The following is a 25268-nucleotide window of genomic DNA, read 5'->3' as shown; positions in this document are numbered from 1 at the left end:
ATCCAGCATGGACCCTGTCCCCTCATGCCTTATCAAGGCCTGCTTTCCTGCTCTCTCCCCACTAATCATTGCAACAATTGACTCCTGTCTGTCTACCGGCATTGTCAAATAAACTCTTGGAATTGCTGCTGTCACCCCCATTTTGAAGATTCCAGGACTCGACTCTGACATCTGTAACTATTTCAGACAGATTTCCAACCTATTGTTCCTTTCTAAAGTTATGGAATGTGCTGTACAGTCCCTGCTGATAGACGACCTTGCCCCTCCAAACTGCCCTTCTCAAAATCAGTAATGACCGCATCCTGTCCTTCGACACTGGAAACAACTTGCTCTGACTAAAGAACACTGCTCGTCAATGGTCTCCCCTTTGTTCCACAGTGAAAAAGATCTAATCTGTACCTGCATCACTTCCCATCTTTCAGTACCATGAGAAGTCCTACATAGCTGTAATTATTAGGATGTTGTTGTTTATATCAATGGTCCAAGATTAAAATCTTACAGACATCCGGAAGTGGAAGACAGTGATGCGTTAGTGTATGAGCTGCTGGTCATAACCTCTGAAGGCCAAATGTCCATGTTGGGTCAAACCTTGATCTGGATTCGTGATACGAGAAATGATTTCATCAAAATAATCACACACACAGACCAGGATGGCCGAGTGGTTAAGGCGTTGGACTTAAGATCCAATGGGCAAATGCCCACGTGGGTTCGAACCCCACTCCTGGTACAGTGAGTGTCACCTCCTCACAGGTACAATGACTTTAAATGGTTGTAATTTTGATAATGAAATCCTAAATAAAAATTAGTTTTAGACAAAGGTTTAAAGCTTCAAGGTCCCATTGGAATCAAATATGTCTTTTCTTTATAAATATTCATCCCAACACATCCACGTCTTTTACCTCAGAATGAGTGAAATCAGGATACAATTGGAAAAGAGCAAAGTCCTTCATAGGCCGACAATAACACACATTCACACCCACAGGCGATTTAAATCCCCAATTAGTCCCAAAGTTTTTGGACTGTTTAAGGAAACCACAGTACCTGGAGAAAACCCATGCATGCACATGGAGAACATGCGCAGAAAGGCCCTAAAGCCCAACGCAAAATGCAATTACACAATGAATTGATTAGTTCATTAAATTAGTGGTCTATTACAGCTCCATTATTTTCTCATTAGGAAAGACCCACAGTGAAAGGCAAACATTTTTCTCAGGATACAGCGAAACGCCGTCCTCTCCTGAGAGGAAATAAATAATTTGAACATAAAACAGCGAAATGGGAGTAATTGTCCACCAAATTGTACGTACCAGAGACGTTCAAATATTGACATCAAGTGATGACTGAAGATACCTAAAAATAAACATACAGCCCAATCTAAGCAGATAAAACCAGCCAATGTGTTGCTTTACAATACAGTTATCTCTCAAATGTATTTGTCACTGATACCATTTATTCATAACAGCAGCCTCCACTTCACGGCTTTTATCAGATTAAGTGTGTGCGTGTGTGTGTCTGCCTCGTCCATATTACAGCACCAGGAAAACAAAGCACTTACTTTTACGGCAACTTTGTGGTCGTTGTGTTTCGCCAGCTCTATCAGGTTCTGGCCGTTGTAAAGTAGGTTCTCTATGCAGCCGTGGAAGCTGTTCTTGAAGTGAAGTCTGTGGGCTTCCCCTACAAACAGCTGTACAGTGAGAGGAAAAGGGGACGGCTTCAATAAGATGGATCTGTGGCGTATTCGCCGAAACGGTAGGTTTCTCCGCGTTTCTCCGCACCTGCTCGATGTCCCACTGGCTGAACTCGGCGGGGATCTGGACCCTCTCCGTGTGTTTGTCCACAGTCAGGTTGAGGTGAGCGTTCCTCCGCTCCAGCGCGACGTGATGCCAGTGCTGATCGTCCAGCAGACTGCCCAGGGAGGCGAGACGACGTGGTGCAGAGGACGGAGTCCTGCCTGGAAGGAGTGACGGTGCGAAAGAAAAAAGAAACAGTGAGTGTATATTAGATATGAATAGGCAAACGAGGACCAAGTACGGGGATAAAAAGAGAATAAGGTGATATTGAACGGGAAGGAAGAAACATTAAAAGCAATTTTGATAAAGGATGCAGATGTCACAAGTAAAGGATGGATGATTGAATGGACAGATATCATAGAATAAATACAAAGTGGGAGGGGACAAAACGGACAGAGACAAATAGACTGAATCCGTCTTTGTAATTTCCGGTTCTCGCAATGTGATTAATTTCCGAAAACAGTCATTTAATCAAAATGTCAGAACTGTTTAATTTGTAAGCCACTTTATGGAAATAAATTCTATTAAGACCCTGTTTAAACCACAAATGAAAATGCGTCCTTTTTGTGTTTTGGTATCAGAAAAGTTTCACTTTTACATAGCGACGTTTTGAAAGTGATGTTGGCCATGGTGCACATGTGCAGTAGGTGTGTTTTGCGTTTTCAAAAAGTTGTATCTTCAGTGGCTCCGAGTACCATTTTCACGTAAATAGAACCTCAAAACGCAATGAAAGTTTTGCGTTTTCACTCTAAAATGGGACTTTATGGGAGTTTTTGGTTGGTCCTCACTCAGCAGTTTCAACACTATTGAAAGGACGCCACATTCACACCATTGCAGGTGTTCTCACATCTTTGGGAGAAAATCTGTACTTCAATATATTGTCCGGAGACACTTTGGCTCATAGGCAACCATGCGTTCTACCAGCTGAGTCACAGCCACCATTCGATGTAGCCAGATATCCAGTGGGTATAAATTTGAACGATCCATTCTATATTTGATGGTGGTAAATCGTGGATTTTATTTCCTGTGTGTGTGTTCTCTGACCTGTGAGTGCACCGTCTCCTCATTATCTGACCTGCTCAGCCTTCCTCCCACCGACAGCCTGACCATCGGACACCGACCTCCAGACAGCTTCAACACCCCAGACTCCTCGCGGCAACTAAATATTTTTGCTTTCCCCAAAACTCCCTCGGGGAGAAACACCGAGGGGTCGCTCCTCGCTCATCTCATCAGGAGCGACTGCATACATCTGCATACTTGCACTAAGAAAACCGAAGCCAAACACTCGATTATGCCTAATTTAAAAAAAAAAAAAAAAAAAAAGAAAACGCGGCGGAAACATCATTAATGTTAGATGAACACCAGCCGGTCCCAATAAGTAGCTCCATCTCCACCCACAGAGTGCAGCGAGGGAGAGAAACAGTGTTTCTACAGAGAGAAGGAACTGGAGAGCGAGCAGACTGCTGTCAGTCATTAAAAATGGATCAGATGTTCTTCGGGGAAAGGCCATTGTAACTTCAGAGGAAAGAAGCAGACAGTTTGGAAGACGACGGACAAAGGCATCTTTGATATTTCAGTTCATCCACTGAGGCTTCATGTTCCTGCAGGTTGGAGGAAAAGTAAGAAACTCAGCTTGCTCGCCTCCTGATTACACAGTAAATCTCCCTTGTCAACACAGTTATTTACTTCATAAATAGGAAAAGAAATCATGCAATCAATACAAGAGGGAAAAGCCAAATGGGATCTTTTAACCAGCAGTGATTATAAACTGTGGGGGAAAAAGAGGCCAAATCGTTTTAAATGCCCACTAATGGTTGGTTAGTTATAAGCCCTGTTCACTTCATAAAGAATACATCCATCGATCTATGTATTATTTAAACCCACTTTATCCAGCTCGGCGTGGTGGGTGCTGGAGTCCATCCAGCTGACGCTGTGAGAAAAGCAGGAACCATCCTGCACAGGACCAACAGGAAGAGAAGAAATCCCCCAAATATCACATCTAAACCTGCAGGAAATCTAGAATCACGGAGTTAACATATAACCAATGTAACCCAGCAGGGGTCCTCTCATTGTGAGGCGAGAGGGAGAGCCACTACAACACAGTATGAAATAAAAGAAAAAAAAGACTGTATAATAGTGTTCAAATGTGATTTTTCTGGTTTTGGCCATTTTATCCTCTAAGAAGTGGGTGTGTCCATATGATCAACAGCAAGCTGGTGTGTTTATGGGACTTATGGATCCTTTCAGCACTTCCAGACGGTGATTATATAGAGTCTGGGAACGTCTGGTAGCACTTATATCCGGCATATTTGGCTTCATCTTTGCACAACAGGAGGAGGCGGAGTCACGTTGTCTATCGCCACATAGAGTCTATGGCACTGATTAATGGAGCAATTATTACACTGGAACTGGTGGAAACAAAGAACCTTAAGGGACGGAAGTTTTGGAGGATGAATGAGTTGATCACTGCATGAATAATGGGAAAGAGATTTACAAATCAGTGCAATAGATCAGACGCCTAAACAAACAGGACTGCTAATATTAATATCGAGAAGAAGCTACGAACTGCATGTGTTTCTTTTGCAGGAAATAACATAGAATTAATCCTGTAAGTCCAAAGTATTCCATCATAAAACCAATAAAATTACTTAATATATCTGACTAACGAGCTGTTTATCATAAGCAACATCTGAGCTATTTGTACAAGTCAAAAAGATCAATTTAATTTGTTAACGTCTGGTCTGAAGTGAAAAAAAAATATATCAAATTACTTGGCTGTGTCTAGACAGTTCTTCCTTGTCCATTCCCTTTTCCTTTTTATTGCCCTGCATTCAAATACTGTGACCCTGCTGATGTTGAAGTGGTCCGACTAAAGTAATAGAGAACTTACTTTTAGACTGACAAAGCGAAATAACTTGCTCGAAACTAATCAAGACAATACCGTCTGCAAAGTATTGAAATAATGATCTGCCCAGCTCACAAGACCCAAATCAAATTAGATGTTGAACATAAAATAAGGCCCCTTAAAACAGTAAAACAGTGGAGTCAACAAACTTATCCTGATGTAGATAAATGACTTTTCCCATTACTGGAGGAAAAAAAAAAAAAAAAAAAAGGCTGTACGGCAAAGAAAACAGCAACTTAGTTTGATTCTTTGTTGAGTTTGCACCTTCTTGTTTTCTTCTGATCGTCCAGCCTTCGCCCACAAGCACCATACATGCGAGGTTAATTAGTTGCTCCTTGGCCCCGTTTACACGACAACGTTTCAAGTGAAAACGTACCGTTTTTGCATCTCAATGCCAGTTTGAAACCGCAAAAATGATGTAGTTATCATGTCAGGCCACCAGTGGGCGATGTTGTGTCCTTTTTATAATCAAACCCGCGTGCAGAGATACAATATGCTACAAAAAAGGATTAAAAATACTTGGTAAGAAAAAATGGGATATCAACCAGAACTATCCCTTCCAGTCAGTCAGAAACTTAAAATCCGCACAGGGAGAACATGTCATTGTAAACAAATATCACAGTGATGTGATAATTTAAGCCAATTGAAAGAAAAGGAAATAAAATAGGCCTAATTTACTTAATAATGTTTCTAGTGAAAACACATCCGTTTGGGGTTTTCGTTTCAAAAATGTGTCGCGTTCACACAGCAACGTTTTGAAAACGACGTCCGTTTACAAAAGAAATACCCCGTTTACACAGAGACGGAATCGGGGTATTTTCAAAAAGTTACGTTTTCAGTGACTCAGAGCACCGTTGTCATGTGAACGGAAACGCAGAGCGCAACAAACCTTTTCCGTTTTCACTTGAAACGTTGTGTAAATGTGCATGCATGAGCAATTGTTTGCGCTGCGGCGGACTGGCGAAGTGTCCAGGATGTACTGTGGCGTTAACACGAGTCACTTTCAGATTGTCTCTACTATCAAACTTCAATAATGTAGGTACATCAGATGGATAGGTGACTGAAAAATGAAGCAAAACAGCTTAATATTTATCTGTTTTAAGAGATTTTGGGGAGTAATCAAATCTAATTGAAAGAGCTTGTGCTGAAAAATTCTTCAGGACACAAGTAAAAACTTTGAAAACTAGTTTAAACGATGTCCGAAGCAGTTTTTCCTCCGACCGAGGAAGATTCGGATTGACGCTGTAATCTGTGCTGAACTGTGGTTTGTATCATTTTATCATTCCACACGTGTCCCCGAGACGACATCCTCACACCGTATCTTGTCTGCTATTCTATTACTGCCGTGCAAAATCTGATCGCTGTTATCAGAAAATCCGGCTGTATAATTATTTCAGCAATTGACTCTCATAACGCACAGCGCCTGTCACAGGAGCTCGGTAATGATTCACAGCCCAGGTCGCCGAGTCAGAAGTTTGCAGAGAGACTTTGGCTGCCTCAAAAGTTTTTTTTTCTGTCTTTTGTTGTGTTTCACTGTGCAAGCTGAGCTAAGTGAAACAGTCACTTTTTTTTTTTTTTTAAACTGATGTGGCACGATAAGGTAAACTGCAACGAAAGTCACCTGCAAAAACCCCGAACTGTCACAGTGAGAGAAGCTGATTAGACTAAATCCCACACGCTGTATGAATGATCATTCTCTGTCCCCATGAAATCTGAGGAATACAGAAAGTACTTGCTTCTGTTCATCCTGCTTTATTTAAACTCTCGCGAGGAGCCGAGAGACAATTTTGGTGTTTTTACAGCCAACGCTGGGCCAACTTCAGGGTACAAGTTGCCAGTTCACCAGGAAATCTCAGAAGTAAAACAGAGGAACACACTATTATTCGAAAACCAATGTGCTAAGTACAAACATTCATACAATTCGTTACCTTCGCCGACGAAAGTTGGCCGAGAAGGTTATGTTTTTGTCTGCGTGCATTTATTCATTTATTGGTTTTGTATGTATGTATGTCTGTCTGTATGCACGTATGTATGTATTTTAACAACGTTTTTGCAAAAACTACTCACTCGAGTCGCATGAAATTTTCAGGGATGATTTGTCATCATGCAAGGAATAACCGATTAGATTTTGGGGCGTTAATGGCAAAACGTTTCCGAATAAATCCCCCAAAAGCGGTCTTGTTTCCGTGAACCAGGATGGCCGAGTGGTAAAGGCGTTTGACTTAAGATCCAATGGACAGGCGTCCACGTGGGTTCAAGCCCCGCTCCTGGTACAGCGCAAAGAGGTAATGTCAACAAGTTACTGTTATTTAACCAAATAAGTTTTAACAAACTGATGTTCCAAAATTGTTCTCCTCACTCAGATCATGTAAGATGAATTAATGTGTCTGAAAAAATTAGCAGTGTTGATGACTGCTCAAAGCTATTCACAAGGTGGCGCAAATCGCCGTTACTATTGTCGCTGGGAGCACGTCATCTCTCAATCAGATGGTTGCAGGTTTGAGTCCCCATCGTACATGTCACAGTATCCTTGAGCAAGACACGCCACCTTGAATTGCTGCCGATGGATGAGCTTGGTGTTAATGTGAGTCTGCGATTCCTCAACAGGCTTGTCAAGACTTGATTGTAAAATATTTTCTGTCTTTAGCTAAAAGACTTTGCGATTGATCATCTAACTGAAACTTGAATACTTGATTTGTAGTAATGCTTGGATATGTTTGATAATGTCCAACTCGATTATGTCACGTTTCATTTTGTGTAATTGGGGGAGGGGGGATGGGTAAAAACCGTGTACATTCTGCTCCTACACTATTTCCTATTTCCTTTTTTCATGTAAACAGGTCCTAATTAATGCTAAACCCTCAGTTGATTACTCCCGCTTTATCCCATTACTCCTGGTTGATCACCAATGCATGAAAACGGAAAGTTCAATCCGTTGGCATGCGTCTGAAATTGAACCCACTTCATGCAGGATGTCAGCAAATCAGGCATGATACTGCAAGTTAATGTCCTCTTTAAATGATAGGACTCGAAGTTTCTTACAGGGAACATTGGTTTCTGATCAACTGTGCTTGAAAATACAACCCACGTTAACCCATTGGCGTGCCACTCTAATGCTTTGTCAAATTAGAGGGGGCCAACAGTCTTTGTTTTAAGGCAATCTGCCAGAGCTCCAAGGAAAAATAAAAGGTTGACAGGCAGTGATACGGATCATCACGCTGCCTCTGATTGCCTGTCGTCGTCTCCTTTTTTTGTCTTTCCTTTCTGCATTCAGCTACAATCTCCTTCCCAGGTAAACCACGGACACAAACGCAGCCATCCACAAGACGTCACATAAAAAGTGACGGATCAAAGCAGACAACTTTCTTTCATTGCTCACTGGTGCAGTTCTGACACTGGCGACCCTCGTTGGAATCCGAGTGGAAGACATAGCAGAGGGACTGCGGCGACTGAGCTCCACATACAGAAATACAGAAACTGCATTTTGTCATAAGCTCTGATCACAGAACAGCATTTAGATTTATGTGTTTATGCTGAAAGAGCTTTTTTTTTTTTTTTTCTCCCTCTCAGGTTTAACAGATTTAAATCTTCCATAGTAGATACCTATTTGCCCCCTGCAGACCATGACCAGCCCATTAAAGACTGTTTTGCCCGATCTGTAGGGCGGCTCAGAGCTCGACATAACAGGAACCGACTGTTTACTTCCTGGATTATATCCCTTCAACTCCAGATCTGTCTTAATGGATGTCTGTAAACAAGAGACTAATCACATGACCTCCCGATTATTGAGTTTCACATTTTAACAGCTTTTTTAACTTTGACTAAACGTGTTCAGTTAAATGTTTCAGGCAAAGAAAGTGATTGACAGTAAAGTACATTTTGAATTTTATTAATTAATTTTAAAAATTTGTTTTCATTTTATGCGGAGCAATTTATTATTAACTGTGTACATTTTGTAACATCTTAAAGTGTCAGAAAATATGGCTGGACAGTACTTCCATCCAGCATTGCAGTGAAGTGAGTGTCTGAGACTAATAGTGTGCTTACAACAATCAGCCAGTAGCAGGGGTGGCGAACGTAAGGCCCGAGGGACGTAACTGGCCGGCAAGAGGCTCCAATTGGGCCAAACCGCCAAGCAAATTGTGAAATTGTGAAACAAAACGTTGATTTTTAAAACTCATTTCTTAAGCGTAGCGGACACAACACTGAAGTAACGGTGACGCTGCTATGAAAGGTAGCTTCAAAGTCATGCTGTCAGGGTGGGTTTGTAAAAACATTCATAATGCAACAGCTATGGGAGTTTTTTTTTTAGACATAATTTTGCACCAGAGGTTTTCATTCAAATAATTTTTATGTTGAAATTGTAGTAATTTTCTTTTTTGTAGTAATTGGTTGGCTCGGCAAAAATATAGACGACTTTAATCACGTGTACTCTACGCCACAATAAAGAAAAACTTTCAAGTTCAAATCTAAAGGTTATTATGGCACTATTTTGCCAATTTGGCCCATCAAAGATGGAACTTGGATGTTTGCGGCCCCGGAACTAAAATGTGTTTGACACATGCATGTATACTTAAATCTGGCTAAATGCGATATAAACAGAATATTCCACCGAAAGGTGGCAGAGATTATAATGCTTTTATTTTCATTAGAAATGAGCAGATCAGAGAGATAAAGTCGAGCAGGTTGGAGATAAACCTGGAGAAGCCAGGCCGAAAGGGTTTAGACGTGTGCTGAGGAGAGATAGCGGACATACTGGACAAAGCATGTTAAAGATGGGGCTGCCAGGCCGGAGGAGAACAATCGTGGATATAGTGAAGGCGGACACGGAGATGATCGGTGTAGCCGTAGAGAAGCAGGGAATGGGATGAGATGGAGTGCAGATGATAAATTGAGAGACTCTTGAATGGAGCAATCGAGAGATGAAATGCTTTCTAATCTCTCTCTTTTTTTTTTTTTTTAAATTGTCAATGAAATGGCATCAATACACAGCTTCTGCCACATCAGCCTTTATCTCACAGTGTCCTAAAATAGTGCGCGCACATGAAAGATCTCTGAACACATAAGTAGTGACAGTGAAATGGCTGAGCTAGAATTAAAAAAAAAAGAAAAAAGAAAAAAGAAACTATGCAGAAAACATAAGTGACAGGCTGTGGAGAATCAGCTCATGACACAGCTCGCATTACACGACAGTGCTGATCAGTGCAACAGATTCCGATCTACTGGAGAGTAGTTAATCTTCTCTGAAGCCTCTAACTTGTGTTGCTGCTGCAGCACGCGGCGGTTGCTCGGTGTTGCCTCATAAAGCCAACCGCATCTGCTCTGCACGGCGGTCAAACCGGGGATGTGGCGCGGCGCGGCGGACCAGGACGAATGTACACAGCAAAAGACCCAGATTACACAATCAGTCTGCAGGAGGTGCACCACGGGGAGTAGAAAACGAAAAAAGAAAGAAAAAAAAAAGCTCATGGCCAACTTTGAAAAAAGAAGAAGACATCATTGCTGTGGCGTATTCACACGACTGAGATACGCAACATTGCAGTGAGAGGAAGACCGAAGACGATGGTCGGGTGGAAATATCAAAAGGGTCTGTGTGTTGGTGTGAGGGACAAGATAGTGAGGCAGGAGACGGGATTACGGAATAAGCGCGGCCCAGACAAGTCAAGTAGTCTCTTCTGACGGGAGGAAATAAAAGACTGTGCGACGTGGGGGAGACAAATCAAGACAAACAACAGTAATTACAACCGAAACGGAGGAAAGCAGCAGGAAGAAGTCAAGTGAGGGAAGAGAGAATTGGGCCAGAAAGGGAGACAAAAGAATTAAAGCACAGAGCCCATTTTTCTCCTTTATCACGTCAACTGACGGCCTTCATTACTTTTAACAGCGTTTCTTTTTTTTTTTTTTTTTTAAGGACGATATAGTCAAAAAGGTAGATCTACCTTCTTCTTTTTTTTTTTTAACACGTCAGATGCGATTGCACTGCTGTCGACTGAAGTGTTTTCTTGAAAATGACAGTCTTCAAGGTGACCCGCTCGTCACCATGATACAGAACTTCCTGAGCTTTTAAGGAATCAGACACAGCCTGTGCTTGTTCAGGAGAACACGCGGTATTTCTCTTCAAACTGTCTTTGTGATTTTATTACCTAAAAATGAAAAAAAACCAACAAAGAAAACAGGGGATTTCTCCACCGAGTCACCGTTTGCAGTCCACATGAACCAGGTGTTACTCTTGTTTTGACGCACTCATACTCTTCCTTTGCCGATTCAACACTTGAAACACCTCATAAGCATAATGACTGGACGTTATTCTGCTTCAGTTCTCTCAACATGTTTCACACATTCACTCCTTCCTCAACGGCGTAGCTGCCAGGTGAGGCGCACAACCTCTTTCAGGCACCAGTGTTGGTTTTTTTTGCCCAAAGACACATTTGCATATGGCCTGGATGAGATCGTGGGGGGGTTCAACAACCGCCGACGTTTAGATTGGAAAGGCGTCAGCTCTGCTCTCTGAGCCAAGAATCCAACAGACAGTAGTGAGGATGGGACCGCGTGTAACTGTGACTGTCACCTGGAGTAAAGTCGGCCCTGAAGCACAGTTGACAAAGCTCCTCATTTTCTTCCATTTAGGCAGAAGGATGGAGATTTTGTTCAGTAAAAATAGGAATGTGTGTGCATTTTCCCATTTATTCAGGTGAGCGGCACCTCGGAGCGCTGGATAGGGAGAATCTGTCAACGTATGATCAATTCAAGTTCATTCGATTGCTGTGAAATAAAAGTGTTTAACGTCTTTACTTAAAGTTACTCTATACAATATAAAAGGTATCGATGTCAACAAACCCGGGTATCTTTCGCAAAATATAAATGCTGGAAATACGCGTTTGTAGGAGTTTAAAGACGAATTTCCTTCAGAAAGATATTGACAACGCATCAGAGACGCACATCAACAACTACAACTGGGTCCTAAATGCTTTATTTTCCCCGTGTGGATTATAGTCGAGTAGCTCCAAGTAAAATAAACATTTCTGCAAAATACTCAGCTGTAAAAGTGAGAAGTAGTAGTATTGAAACTAGTTTTCTAAGAGATCCTGACCCGTTTTTACTTGGTGCTGGTAGGAAGAGGAGGAAATGATTTTCTTCTTTCTTTAAAATCTTTGAAATAGAGACCTTATGTATGTAACTCAGTCGCCTTCTGCATCGTGAACAACTCCCACTGTGACTTACTCATCAAAGTACAAATATTTGCCTTTCAAAAAGAAAAGTTGACTTAAGTACGAATACTAATTGCCACCTCGGTCATTAAGTGAGTGGATGGCAGTGCAGTACTTATATGCTATATTCGGTTTGACAGTCGTTCGATGCTTTAAGTCCCCGAGATCCGAGCCAAGCTGTTGTGACGCTGCCTTCATCCGATCGGCCCCGTGGTCGATCAGCACCGTCCCTCTCTGCAACGTATTGTCTCACAAGAAATCTTGGCAGGATTCATGATGGATTCTGTTTAATTGAAGGAGCCACTTTATCAAGTTGTAACATTACAGCGTCCCTTAAACACCAGACCCCCCCCCCCCCCCCCCCCCCCCCCCCACACACACACACACACACACACACACACTCAACAAAAAGAGAATAAAAAAAGATGAATGATAGGTTGATGGAGGAAAAAATGTTCAGCAGGCAGATGGCAGTATTGATGACACACACACACACACACACACACACACACACACACACACACACACACACACACACACACACACACACACACACACACACACACACACACACACACACACACACACACACACCCTCCATATAGACCGTGAGCCATGCATCAAGCCCTGCAGAGTGTGTCCTGAACACATGCTATGGTGAACGGGAACAATCCATCACGGCTGAAACGAGACAGATCGCCTGCAGAGAGCCAGGATCTCCACCAATCGTTTGGCAGCATTAGTTTTGGCTGCATGACACCTTAAATTTTCTTTCCCACTAGAGTTTATATTTTGGCCCTCAACCGTCATGGAGTTGTTCTATCTCAGTAAAAGTAATTTGTTTTTGGGTGGGGGTGGGGGTGGGGGTTAAATTTTAATGATGAAAATTTGGCTAATTGAAATTTAGTAAATTCTTTTCTGGACTTAGTGAGTTAAAAGCACATTATTACATGGCGACTCTGAGGGCCGTTTCAGAAAAGTTTTGCGTTACACAGAAATGGCAGAAACTCTGAAAATGATGTCATTTTAACGTAGTGGACGCTGTCTGTCGTAACGAAACGACACACGTACACGCGCAGAGAACAAGACGCTATTAGCATTAACGATGTGAGGACATGGACATTCGTGTGGACAGATGACAAAGTTGGATTGTTATTGCGGTGACTATCAACTAAAAACCCAGGTGAAACGTCACGCATGCGCATTAGCAGAGTTCCAGAAAAAATTTGGAAGCAGAGTTGGAGAATCTTCAAAAAGTTCCACCTCGGGAGCCGTTTTCAAAAAAGTTGCGTTTTCAGTGGCTCCGAGCACAGAGCTTAAAACAATGCCTCTGTCACAGCTGTACTCTTTACAGCTCTTTCCACTTTTAATTCAAAAGTTTCCATGTCACCACTGGACCTGTTCTGTGCTCTCTTCTCTCTCGGTCTCCTCCTGCAGGAATCCCGTCTGGAGGTGGATTAGCTTCCTGTCTGATATCAACTTCTTTTTTTTAACTCTCTGGGTCTTTCTTCTCATAACCACCAACAGAAAGTCTCCGCCTCCGAGTATAAACCTGCTGGAGGTTTTCTTCTTGTCAAAAGCAAGATTTTCTTTTCCATTATCACCTTTTTCTCAGCTGGAATTTTCTCTATTTTTCTCTTTAATGTTATTAAAAGAAAAAAGTTCCCCATTTAATATGTGACTATGTGTTCTTGTCTGTGGAACCTGCTGCTGTGCAAGTATTTTCCTCTAGAAGGCTTTGGGTACGGCTCATTTTGTTCCTGGTATTTTCACACACGTATTTACTTCTGCGTTAAATTCCAGAGTGAGGATGCGACGGTGTCAGTTTTGTGATGTTTATTCTACCTTCTCTGAGCAGCAGCAGTAGTTTTCCTCTCTCCAGCTCCAGATTAAGGCTCGATCCCTCGCGCCCCTGCGCCTGCAGCAGCGTCCCAGAATTCCTCTGGGTTTTAAACTTCAGAGAGACGACCTCTTTGGATGTTCGCCTGCTTCCCGGACTCAGCCTGAACACCAGGCCGCCGCCGCCGCCGAGGCCCACCACATCAGAGGCTGGGAATCAAAAGAAAGCAGAGACTGAGGAGCGACTCGGTGATACAACAAGAGAGGAACATTCAGAACACGGACCTAAACCAAACAAACATGTTACACCGAGCACACGCCTCGTAAGCAGAGAGAAATCTCATAGTTAAGTCATGGTAAAATCCTGTACTAAGCTTTCCACTTAATCCTGGAAAAAGTTACCTGAAGTTAATAGAGTAACTTCACCTTCCGTGACAGTTGACAGACCTGCGTCACTCGGATTTTAAAATACAAATATTTAATGTGCGTTTTGTCCGGTCTGCTGGTGAAGTAGGTTCTTTTTTTTTTTTTTTTTTTGCAGCCCACGCTGCATTAAAAATAAATCACTTTCAGTCAGGAATCAACCTAAAATAAATCTTACCCGACAGGGAGAACATGCAAACTTCGCCCAGAGAAGCCCCTGCAGCAGACAATAATGGAACCATTTTTGCCAATTTCTCTGTCATGAAGAAAATAAGTCAGGCCGCGTTTACACATATCATGTTTGGGGTTTTTCGTTTCAGGGAAGCTTCGCGTTTATACGGCGGCGTTTTTGAACACGACGCCCGTTTACACGGGAATTGCAGAAACGCTGAAAACAATGCAGTTGGCAGGCCATGTCATGAGTTGGAGATTTGTTTTTTGTAATGAAACCACGCACACACATGCGTGCAGATACGCACTCCAAATACGAAGTTGGATTGTTACTACCGTGACTGTCAATTATCAAACTGCCAAGTCGGGCGGGCGTGAAGGTGAACATTGTTGTTATCGTACATCTACTCGCACATGTGCAGTAGCAGCGTTTCCGAAAAGTTGCGTTTCCCCCCCTGTTTCCATGGAGACGGAGCATTCTTCCCTGGGAGTCGTTTTCAAAAAGTTGCTTTTCAGTGGCTCTGAGCACCGATGCCGCGTAACACCCAACACACTACAGAAGTAAACAAGATTCAGATTACAAATTCCTTTAATTTTAAAACGCGAGTCTTCAACCCGGGTCGTTCTATCCTAATCCATAAAGCTAATTTTCCTCGTCCGTAGCGAAATCCCGCTAGTTTCTGTGATTGCAGTGACGCAAACGTCTCCCAGCGAGGGATCGCATGTGGATTCCGTTCGTCGCCTTCCAAAGAGAAATCTCCCCGCTGGCGTCCGCCGCTCGCTCGCCGGGGGGATCCGAGCCGAGGTGAGCCGAGGTGAGGCGGATGAAGCAAACGGAGTGGGCGGTGGGAAAAAATATACTGCAAAGCCTGAATTGTTTAAAAAGGAGCTGCAGGAGCTGAGCTCAGCATCCAATTTCTCCTCGGCTCTCCCTGACAGAACGCTCTTTAATGAACTTGGCACCCTCCGACACTCACACACGATCAAACATCAACGCCGCCTGCAGTAATACTCTTATTATTGCATTGTTCGGTGTATTTCCTGCTGATTACGGTGCAGAACGCTGCAGCTGCAAAGCACTTAGTCATCCTCTGAGTGTGAAGCTGGAAACACTACTTTAGATCTAGTTTACTGTTTAATATACAATCAAGCGCTCTAATTAGGTCCGATGTTTCAGTCTCATTTCAGCGTGATATATTTTTGTAATTATACTCTCTATAATTACCCCTCAAACATTTTTTTTTTCCCTCCCAAACTAAACACACAAATGCTTTAGGCCTAATGAGTGCGATAATTCAGAAGATCCATTAACTGGATGTTTCATGCACCTTATTGTAGGAACAACGTATAGATTTACAAGATTCGCGATTGCGTCACTCCTTGATATTGTTATTCCAAACTGCACAGCTGAAGTGGTTCGCGCTGTTCCCTCGCTGCAGGAAAGTCCCCGGTTCAAGAGCTTTTTTTTTGTCTCTTGGTATTCCAGTTCCCTTGCGGTCTAAAAGTTTGCATTCGAGACTTATTGGCGCCGCTAAATTGGATTGTGAGCGATTATCTGTCTCTCTGGGTGTATCCCGCCTCCAACCATAGTAAGTTGGAAGGGATGGTACAGAATATGGATGAATTCATGGATGTTCAAGATGATTAAAAAGAAAAATATGATCAAAATAAGACTGCATAGCGTCCAAATTAGTATTTGTCTGTCTAATCTACCTTATGCTCCTTGTTATTTTAGAGATTTTAGAGATAGATTAGAGATAATCTTAAATTCATTTACTCATATGAGTTGAATATATTGACATATGTAGAATACAGAGATATAAACCATCCGCTGAAGCCATGGCCTGTTGTCTCCAGTCCATCACAGGACAGACACAGACACGGATCACAAACACCCACAATCACACCGAGGTATAATTGAACCCCTGTCCTCGCAAGCCAAAACAATGTTGTTGTTTTTTTTTTCTCCACGTCATCATCAAACAGGCTCTCGTCCACACGGCACCATGAAAATGACTCGCATGCAGTACATATGCCAGGCCTATAGGTGTTGCTGTGACGCTGCCACAGAAATATACAAAACAATTGAGACGAAGAAATCCAACAAAACGCCTCACTAAACCAAAGAGCATCATTTTTTTTGTTGTTAAACGACGTCGCGGAGGGGGTCGCCGGGTTATAGGTCGAGAGGTGGGGCGATGACATCATTGTTTGCAGCAAATGTGCGTCTTGCTCATCACCACGTGAAAACCGACGTGGCGTTTTCAAATTTCTTCGCTCCGGAACCCGTTTTCAAAACAACCTCAAACAATCCGTGTGGATGATCGGCCAACAACAACGCGGTTACATGAAACTGTGTTCTCGGTGTGGACAGTTCCTTTGTTTTATCAATTAAACCACACATGCATCTATTTGGACTGTGTGAGAAAACACCCACCACACACACACACACACACACACACACACACACACACACACACACACACACACACACACACACACACACACACACACACACACACACACACACACACACACACACACACACACACACACACACACACACACACACACACGGGAGAGAACATCCAAAGTCCACCCGGCCGGTAATTGAACCCACAACTTACAGTCAAAATGAACAGTGAGGAATTTCTCAAATTGAATCATGAGGAGACGGTATCTTCATTTGTCTAGTTAACTACATTACGGCAGAGTCTGTCTCTTCACCAGCTGTTTTATTATTCAATCATAACATCCAGGACCTGATTGACTAAAGATCCTGCATGAAACCTGCCGATGAAGGTTTTACAGGCATTCCACCTGTTTACATGCGAACGATGTGCTGTGACATGCGACCTGCCAGCATGTAAACCAACAGACGTGAAAATGGAGCAGTGGCGTTTCCTCCCGCCTGCATTATATATTATTCACTTTCCCCTATATCTTACCAGGTAAGATGTTTGATTTATGAATAACAGACGCAGGTGCCTACATAGACAGGAAACTATACAAGCTCCAGCGAAACACAGTGAAGTTTCACATTAATAGCAGGTGTTAAAAATATATATACACACTTAAACCTGCATGCTATTTTCTATTTTTTTTTTTTCCCTGGCTTTAACCTAAAACTGAGCCACATTGCTGTTGAGTGATATTTATGTTGAAATGTTAGAAAAGTCAGGAAACAACAAGAAATTACCGACACGTTCCTTCACTTGGCTGCCTGGATGAGGAGTGAGGTGGATGAAGGGAAAGAGAAAAGAGCAGACGTGTAATGTGTTTGTAGTCATGCTGATTTACCCCGAGAGGAATCATTAGGATTCAGGACTGAGAGGAAATAAAAGCTGTGCAGAATAACGCCACGGTGTGTCTCGACTGCAGAGGAGAAAAGAGCGGTGACAGGTTTGATATCTGTTGTTTTTACAGAGCAGACTCTATTCCTGCCTCACGCAGAATCTTTATCTTTTTTTTTTTTTTTTTGTCACAATGAAGCCAGAAGTGAAAAAAAGAAAAAAAGAAAAGCGACTGTGTAATCTGGTGTCATATTTGTTTAACTCACTGCGGTGATGAAAAGGCTGAAGCTGCCAATATGTACAAAGTGGGAATGTAAAATGGAACAAAGGGAACAGATAACTCAATAAGCTTTGTGTTAAAACAGAAAACAGAGCAATGATATTAAAAAAAAAAAAAAGACAAAAACAAAGAGGAAATCGATAGAATTGTTCCAGGAACAGATTAGGGATTAATTCAGCAGGACTTACTATAAGGACACCCGTAGGTCTCCAGCCGGAGTCCGATGCGTCCGCTGGGATTCCAGTCCAGAGGGAGGAGGCGGAGGAACCGAGCGACGGCCGGCTGCTGCAGCTTGTACTGGACCACGCTGTCCGCGTTACTGTTCCCTGGGAAGAACTGACAGACACACAGAACACAAACCAGTTGAGCAATCAGGATTAAAAATGTCGTTTTTTTTAAGAGGGAATTCAACATCTTGGTTGCACATGCTCAGTAGATGGACAATAAGAAAGTTTTCCTCCAGTCACATGACTCCCAGCCCAGATTCTCCTGGGACTTGGTAGTTTTATAGTCGACAGTCACATTAATAACAATCCAACTTGGTCGTCTGTCCATACGAATGTCTGTGAACTCGCCATTGTTAAAGTTTATAGCGTATCGTTCTCTGCGTACGTGTGTGTGTGGTTTCATGACGAAAACAAACAACAGCACCCACTGGTGGCCATACACGGATATTTTTCTGGGTAGAAAACGATAAAACGATGGATTTCACCTGAAACGCCGTGTAATCTAAATCTCATTATATCCCGTTTATAGATCGACTCATAGTATTTCACAGAAACTTGTGGTTCCCGTCAAAACTGAAAAAAGCCTTTATGTGTATAAAGAATTGTTGGCCCTGTGCCAACATGTTTACTGGGATAAAGTGGACACAACCACAACGCCATCGGCTACAGAGAGCAGATATCAAAAGCCGTTTCTGACGTGCAGACGCCAAGCAGATGAGATGATCTAAAAAACCTTGGGGAATGCATTTTTTTTTATCCTTCAAAGCTTCTTTTGAGAAAATAATTGAATTTGCTTTATACTGAGATCTTTCCACAAAAATCTGGACGGCGAGCAGGTAACTGTCTGTTGTCTTTGACTCCGGGCTGAGCGCCCGGCGGATCGACTTGCTTCTCTCTTTCACTCGTATCTATCTCTTCCATCTGGCAGTCCGTCCTCATTACGGGCCTCCCTTGAAGTTGACATGCAGGTTAACTGGCTCTCCCCACAACTGAACGAAAGCTTAAGACATTTAATTAACTTGTTAATTCCCTCTCTAATCGCCAGAGAGGGGCGTTGGATTCCAACATATGATGAAACGCGACCTTGACCGAGTGAAATTTCTCTGTGTTTAATTTTTGGTGTTTTTTAAAATTTTTTTATTTAAAACTTCACAGAGAAACATGTGATGCCTCATTAATGTTTAACAATTTCCTTTCCTAAGTACCAAACACACTGTTTTATGAAGCATTAATACTTGAGATTTGTGACCGCAGGGATAAGCCATAACATTATGACCACATGTATTTGTGGAGCTTCTCCTCTTTTCAATCCTACAGTCGAACCAGCCGTTTGAGATACAGGGAGCTTGTCCATTTTTTCGGAGGAAGCCCAATGGGGTTGCGCATCAAGAACGTGAACCAGTCAAATTCTATTTTAAAAGTGTGTCTCACTGCGCTCGTCAACCTGTGGCTCTTCTGTAGCGGCTCCCCGAAGCTTTCAGAATATGTAATGTCAAACATTTCTTCCGTTTGCGTTTGCATTCCACATTGATTTTCAAAAATGGCTGAAAACAGCCAAATAAGGGGAAACAGCGGAAAGCGCCAGAAAAAGCTTTGAGGAAAAGATGGAAAAAAGAAAATGAGAAAAGGAACAGAACGGAAAGTAAAAAGGGAGAAAAAGAAAGAAAAAACACTTTAAAATTGCTATTTTTTCTAAACCTGCTCAAACCACTGGGAAACGTACAGAAGCTATGAATCGCTGAATAGCTAAAGCAGCTAAAATAGCAAAGATGTATAAAATAGCTAAAGCTTATCAATAGAAAAAAAAAGCTTTAATTATATAACTGGCCCGAAGAGTAAATAACATAATAAAATCTATCAAAATTATAAATGTGACACTTGAATGCCACCTTCATTTTTGCTTGTACAGCTTTTTTTTCGTTTATGTTTCTTCTTCAGTTCAGATAAATTTCATGTTTTCCATGGAGGACTAAATGTGCTCAAATTAAATGAATTAATACACCATTAAATAATTACTAAAATGTGCCGTTAATTAATCAAAAATAGAGTGAAATTTATAAATGTGTCATTAATTCATTAAAAATACCAATTCATAAATCATTACATCAACATTTAATTATTTCATGGTCCAGTGTTGCAGTGCTGTTTGATTATCCAATTGTGCATCTATTTATTTAGATTTGACAGACAAATTTTATTTGGTAGAAAAATTTTTAAAACAGCTCTTTTGGTCATAAGGTTGCAGAAATCTGATTTCAGGCTATCACAAAAGAAAAAATGAAAATAAACAAGAAATGGATAACAGAAAATAAACCATCAAAAATAGAACAAGAACAATAATGAAAATACGGATTGTAAGGTTTTTCAAGCATCCGCACACTTCAGAGGATGAGGAGGGGGAAAAAACACGACATCCTCAAAGAGGAAAGAGGAAAAAAAATATATATATATTTCCTCTCCTGGTTTTCATCCCACTGTGCTGAGAGCAAAATCCCAGTTTAAAAAAAAAAAAAAGTACATTCTGTGGTTGATCCAGCAGCTCTGTCATCAACTCTCACTTCTGACAGCCTCTCTAAGCCTGGGCTGACTAATTCACATAAGTTTCCAAACACTTTGAAATGTGACTGGGATTGTGCTGAGTTTATGTAGAGTGTCAGATCAACAAGGTTTTTTTTTAAGCTGCGAGGAAGCTGCTCTCCGCTCCCTCGCAGAAACATCCTCAGCAGCTCAGATTAGCCGGATCCCCTCAGCACGAGGAAATTGCCTCGGCTCAACTTCTAATCGAAGGCGCTTTTTTTTCTGCGGCGCCGTAACGAGCGGGGGCTTCTCCCGGGATAAATGTCCGAGCTCAAGAGTGGAAAAAATGTCCAAGTTTGTGTTGCCGCGCATGACGTAGTGTGGCTTGTTGGATGTTCTGGGAACGACGGCGGCACAAAGTCCGTCATGCTGACATTGCTGCGCCTGCTTGTGCTCCTTAACTGCTTTGTATTCCAGAGCCTGTATACCGAGCCGTGTAGCACTACGACGGGACAAACGCAGGCCCAAGCTGACGCCTGTGTACACTGTGTGTCTACAAGGAGGCAGGAGGTGATGCTTCACCACCTCCACCCACCCATATGACTGATTTCTTTTTTTCAGCCAGGAGAATACAGCCTCTCTGAGACTTTTCATTTTATGGCTGTTGTACCGTGTCGTCATTTACAAAGCGTCGACAAATACCGAGGTAGCATTAGTGAATACTGTGTTGAATTTGCTTACACATTTCTCAGTGGCGTGCAGTTATTTGCAACCAGTTTTAAACGCAGCAATGAGACAAATGTTGGAAATTAGTGTCAATTATCACTTGGAATCACACTGGATATATATCTTATTAGAAGGATCACGCAAATATTTGGGTGTAGATATTCCCAGGATATAGTCCGATATATGTATAGTATATGGAGTACATTCTGTTATTTCTCAACGGGCATTGCATGCACCCACTTCCAATCCCCCATGATGCACTACTCAGCAGTAGCCAAGATCCAAATTGCCAATTTTTTTCCCTAGATGATGAAGCCATGACCCACCCCACTCTGCCTCTAATTGGCTGATACTCCCTACATTCACTGATTTTCATTGGTTAATGTCTATGTTTACTGACAAGCCAATCAGAGGCAGAGTATTCTCAGAGTACGGTATAACCTTTAAATTGAAGTTTCTCTGTGTTGTGGGGCAGAGTATTTGTGATATAACTAAACAATTACTATGGAAAAGTACTGCAGTCGCAATATAAAGCCAATTTTATTTAAACTTTCTTGTGCAAAATACAGTGAATTATATAAAAAAAACATCTCAAAGTTGTTGCGGCCCTCATGTTTGATACCCCTGCTTTAGATGTTTCAATGAAACTGATACTTTTACACTAAACTGAAAGTTTAAACAAATTAATTTGTATAATCTACTAATCTTTGTGTTTGTCTCTTCTTCCATGACGTCTCACTCCTGCTTTAAGAAGCAACATGACGAAGACAGAGACAGAAAATGACAGAGGCACCGACAATAAATAAATAAATAAATATAAATAAATGGACTTGGCTGTTCGTGGTGTGGCGCTGAAGCGTTTTGTCAGCAGGTCTGCAGAGTCAGCGCCGCTCCACCGCCGGCTCATACATTATAAATGAAAAGATAAACTCATGATGACGGCGTTTATCTCAACGGGACGGATCGGGCCGCGTTGCACTACATCACTCCATACGACTTTACGCAACACAAACTACGATCATTGATCCCCGTGGGGAGACGGGAGTCTTCGCCGGGCCAGAGGGCAGTGGACAAGCGACTTTCTGGACTCACCCCGATGCTGTCCTCCTGCCTGTACTGCTTCCAGTTGTGTCCCGTGTCGCTGAACATCAGCAGGTAGGACGACAGCCAATCAGAGCTGCCGTAGCGACCCTGCGTGGCCACGGCGGTGATCTTCGTCCGCTCGCCAAGATCGACCTCCAGCCACTGGTATCTGTCTGAGACGAGGGGAGACCAACCTCCAGCTCCTGCACGGACACAGAGGAACAAACAGGAGATTTACCAGCTTTATATCTGGGATGGATGAGATGGAATCACTTCTTGTAGAGAGCAAAAATAAAAAATAAAAAAATATAATGAATAGCATTACTTGACTCTTCATTCTGAATGAAAATCCCCCACTTCTCTGTAATAGGACCAGAATGATGGAAATTGATTGAGCCACAGCAAACATCTCGAAATCCATTTTGAAGTTATAATGAGATATAAATCACACTTTAAAGAGCTTCCACTGGGAACTTAAAAGGCTCAAACTCGCTGTGTCGCCGGGTATTTTCACGCATCTGGTCTCTTCTCTCAGAGAAACCAAATCATATTATGAAGTCAACCCTGAAAGAGAAAGTCCGTGGTACATTTAATCTATTCCACAGAAAATGAAGCAGTCTTCAGAAAACAAGCCAATCTTTAAAACGATCTCCAGTGGAGATCTGTGGGAAAACCCAAAGTATTTGCCGAATCAAGTAAATGTTAGAATAGAATAGTTTATTGTCGTTGGACAACACAATGAAAAGACAAGTCTCATAGTGCACGTTATATCGAGAATAAGCCAAAAGGTAAAACCTGTAAACATACAATTATGCTGTATATACAAGCGCACGACACACAAAAACATGAAGAGATTCTTCATTGTTTCACAAAAGAAGCCAGACCAGGACAAACTGAGACATTTCATACATTCCCATGGCACCAGAATAGGTTTTGCACATTAGTGAACACATTATTAAAAGCAGGAACTTAGAGGGGGTCGTTCTCCTGTGAGGAAACAATTTGATGTCTTATGTTACTCTTGATGCAGAAGTGGACTTGGGATCGGGAGTCCGCAGATTTGATTCGAGTAATAAGTAATCAGATTACCTTTTCAAGGTAACTGTGGCAACGCTGTTCACGGGACTTAAAGTCATTCTGGAGTCTAGACAGTGTTTGGGCAGAGGTGACAGTGAGGTGAAGGAAAGAATTATGGTCAACACTAGGGTCAATGAACAAGTACTGCTGTACAATCGTGTGTGTGTGTGTGTGTGTGTGTGTGTGTGTGTGTGTGTGTGTGTGTGTGTGTGTGTGTGTGTGTGTGTGTGTGTGTGTGTGTGTGTGTGTGTGTGTGTGTGTGTGTGAGACAGGGCATGCACAAGACTCGTGTTTGTTGACAGAAGTCTGTCTGCCTGGACTGATAGAGAGCAGTTAAGCGGCTGCAGCACAACAAAGACACTTTAAATACAAAAGAGAGGCAATCTCTGAGCGTGTGTGTGTGTGTGTGTGTGTGTGTGTGTGTGTGTGTGTGCGTGTGTGTGTGTGTGTGTGTGTATGGGCGCACGCACATGCACATGTGTGGAAAATGTTGTGTCAGGCCAAAACGGCAGCACAGAGCTCAAACACCAGATGGACGGATGCTAAAGGAGGAAGCTGCTGACCGGGGTCCCGCTGAGCAAACAAACAAACGCAAACACACACATTTGCACGGATAAAGCTGTACCAAAAAAAAAAATCACAAAAATCTGCCTCTTTTATTTCATTTCAGCAGCTTGGAGACAATATTATGACAAAGCGCTACATAGAAAAGCAAATGATCTCGTTGGTGAAGACAAACACAAGTAAATACGCCGTAAAGACAAATACCAGCTACCTGTAGTCTTTTTCAAAGCTTTTCTAATAATCCAGACCATCAATATCACGTCACACCGCGATAATTCTTGTCCAGATGGCCACTTTGTAACCTTGATGATTAGGTTTCCATAAATACCTGCTGTCAGACACGCTCAGCCCGAGCCAATCGTAGCATGCAGTGATCTGCGTCACGTACGGAGGTATTAAGGACGGGGAAGGGCGGTGGCACAACACCAACAATCACGACTTCATGATACATTTTGGAAAAACACGCGGAATCTTTCCGCTGAGGCCACATGTATGGTAATTATAGGTAATTCAAGCAACGTCTTAAGTTAATGTCGATACACTTTGACGCAACAATCGTCAGTAAATACTTACTAATGGAGTTAAAATGAATTACATGTTCTTGAAAACAGTGTTCGAGCTGCCGTCTCTCTGACTGTTACAGCAGTCACTTTTTTTGGTTTTGTGACACTTTCAACACATATACTCTTCTCCACAACAAAGAAAGACGTTAAAGTTTAAATCTAAAGGTTATTATATGACTATTTTACCGATCCGACCCACCTGAGAGGAAAATTGTTCCGTTTTTGGGCCCTGAACTAAGAGGAATAACTCCAAACTGCAATCAAGTACAAATTTCCCATAACTTGCACAACACTGCATAAACATCCATAATTATTTGACTTATTGCTTCTTGTGAGCTGCTCAGTCTCTTTTCTTTACTCCATCCAATATTTGAGTTAAGAGCAAATAAAGCTCATATCCCCCCAAAATCATAAATTGGATGATTTTAATGGCCCTCTCGTATAATTCCTAACAGCCCTGGTGGGCTCTCGTCTTTCAAAGGTTTTAGAAATTGCCACTTAGCGATAACTACCCCCATTGATGAGCAGAAGTAATCCCAGTAATATAAGGCTATAAGGCGCTGGATATTATCACCTTGTGTGTCATGAGGGTTTTAAAAGGC

The 25268-nt window shown here is 42.2% G+C and overlaps 1 protein-coding gene across 1 annotated transcript in view; it reads right to left on the bottom strand.

Moving 5' to 3' along the window:
* The window catches only part of LOC308114469 (contactin-associated protein-like 4), a gene marked incomplete at both ends in the record, with an annotated part of 106206 nt that overhangs the window by 53744 nt on the left and 27194 nt on the right, over positions 1-25268 (bottom strand). The window contains 5 exons of the mRNA XM_080471350.1: positions 1556-1684; positions 1776-1951; positions 13749-13952; positions 18098-18245; positions 22472-22665. Coding sequence (XP_080327476.1) covers positions 1556-1684; positions 1776-1951; positions 13749-13952; positions 18098-18245; positions 22472-22665 — 851 coding nt within the window. The remainder of the gene's footprint in view (positions 1-1555; positions 1685-1775; positions 1952-13748; positions 13953-18097; positions 18246-22471; positions 22666-25268) is intronic.

Source organism: Lipophrys pholis (genome assembly GCF_963383615.2).
Source record: "Lipophrys pholis genome assembly, chromosome: 1".
NCBI lineage: Eukaryota > Metazoa > Chordata > Actinopteri > Blenniiformes > Blenniidae > Lipophrys > Lipophrys pholis.
This window is presented reverse-complemented; position numbering and strand designations above follow the sequence as displayed.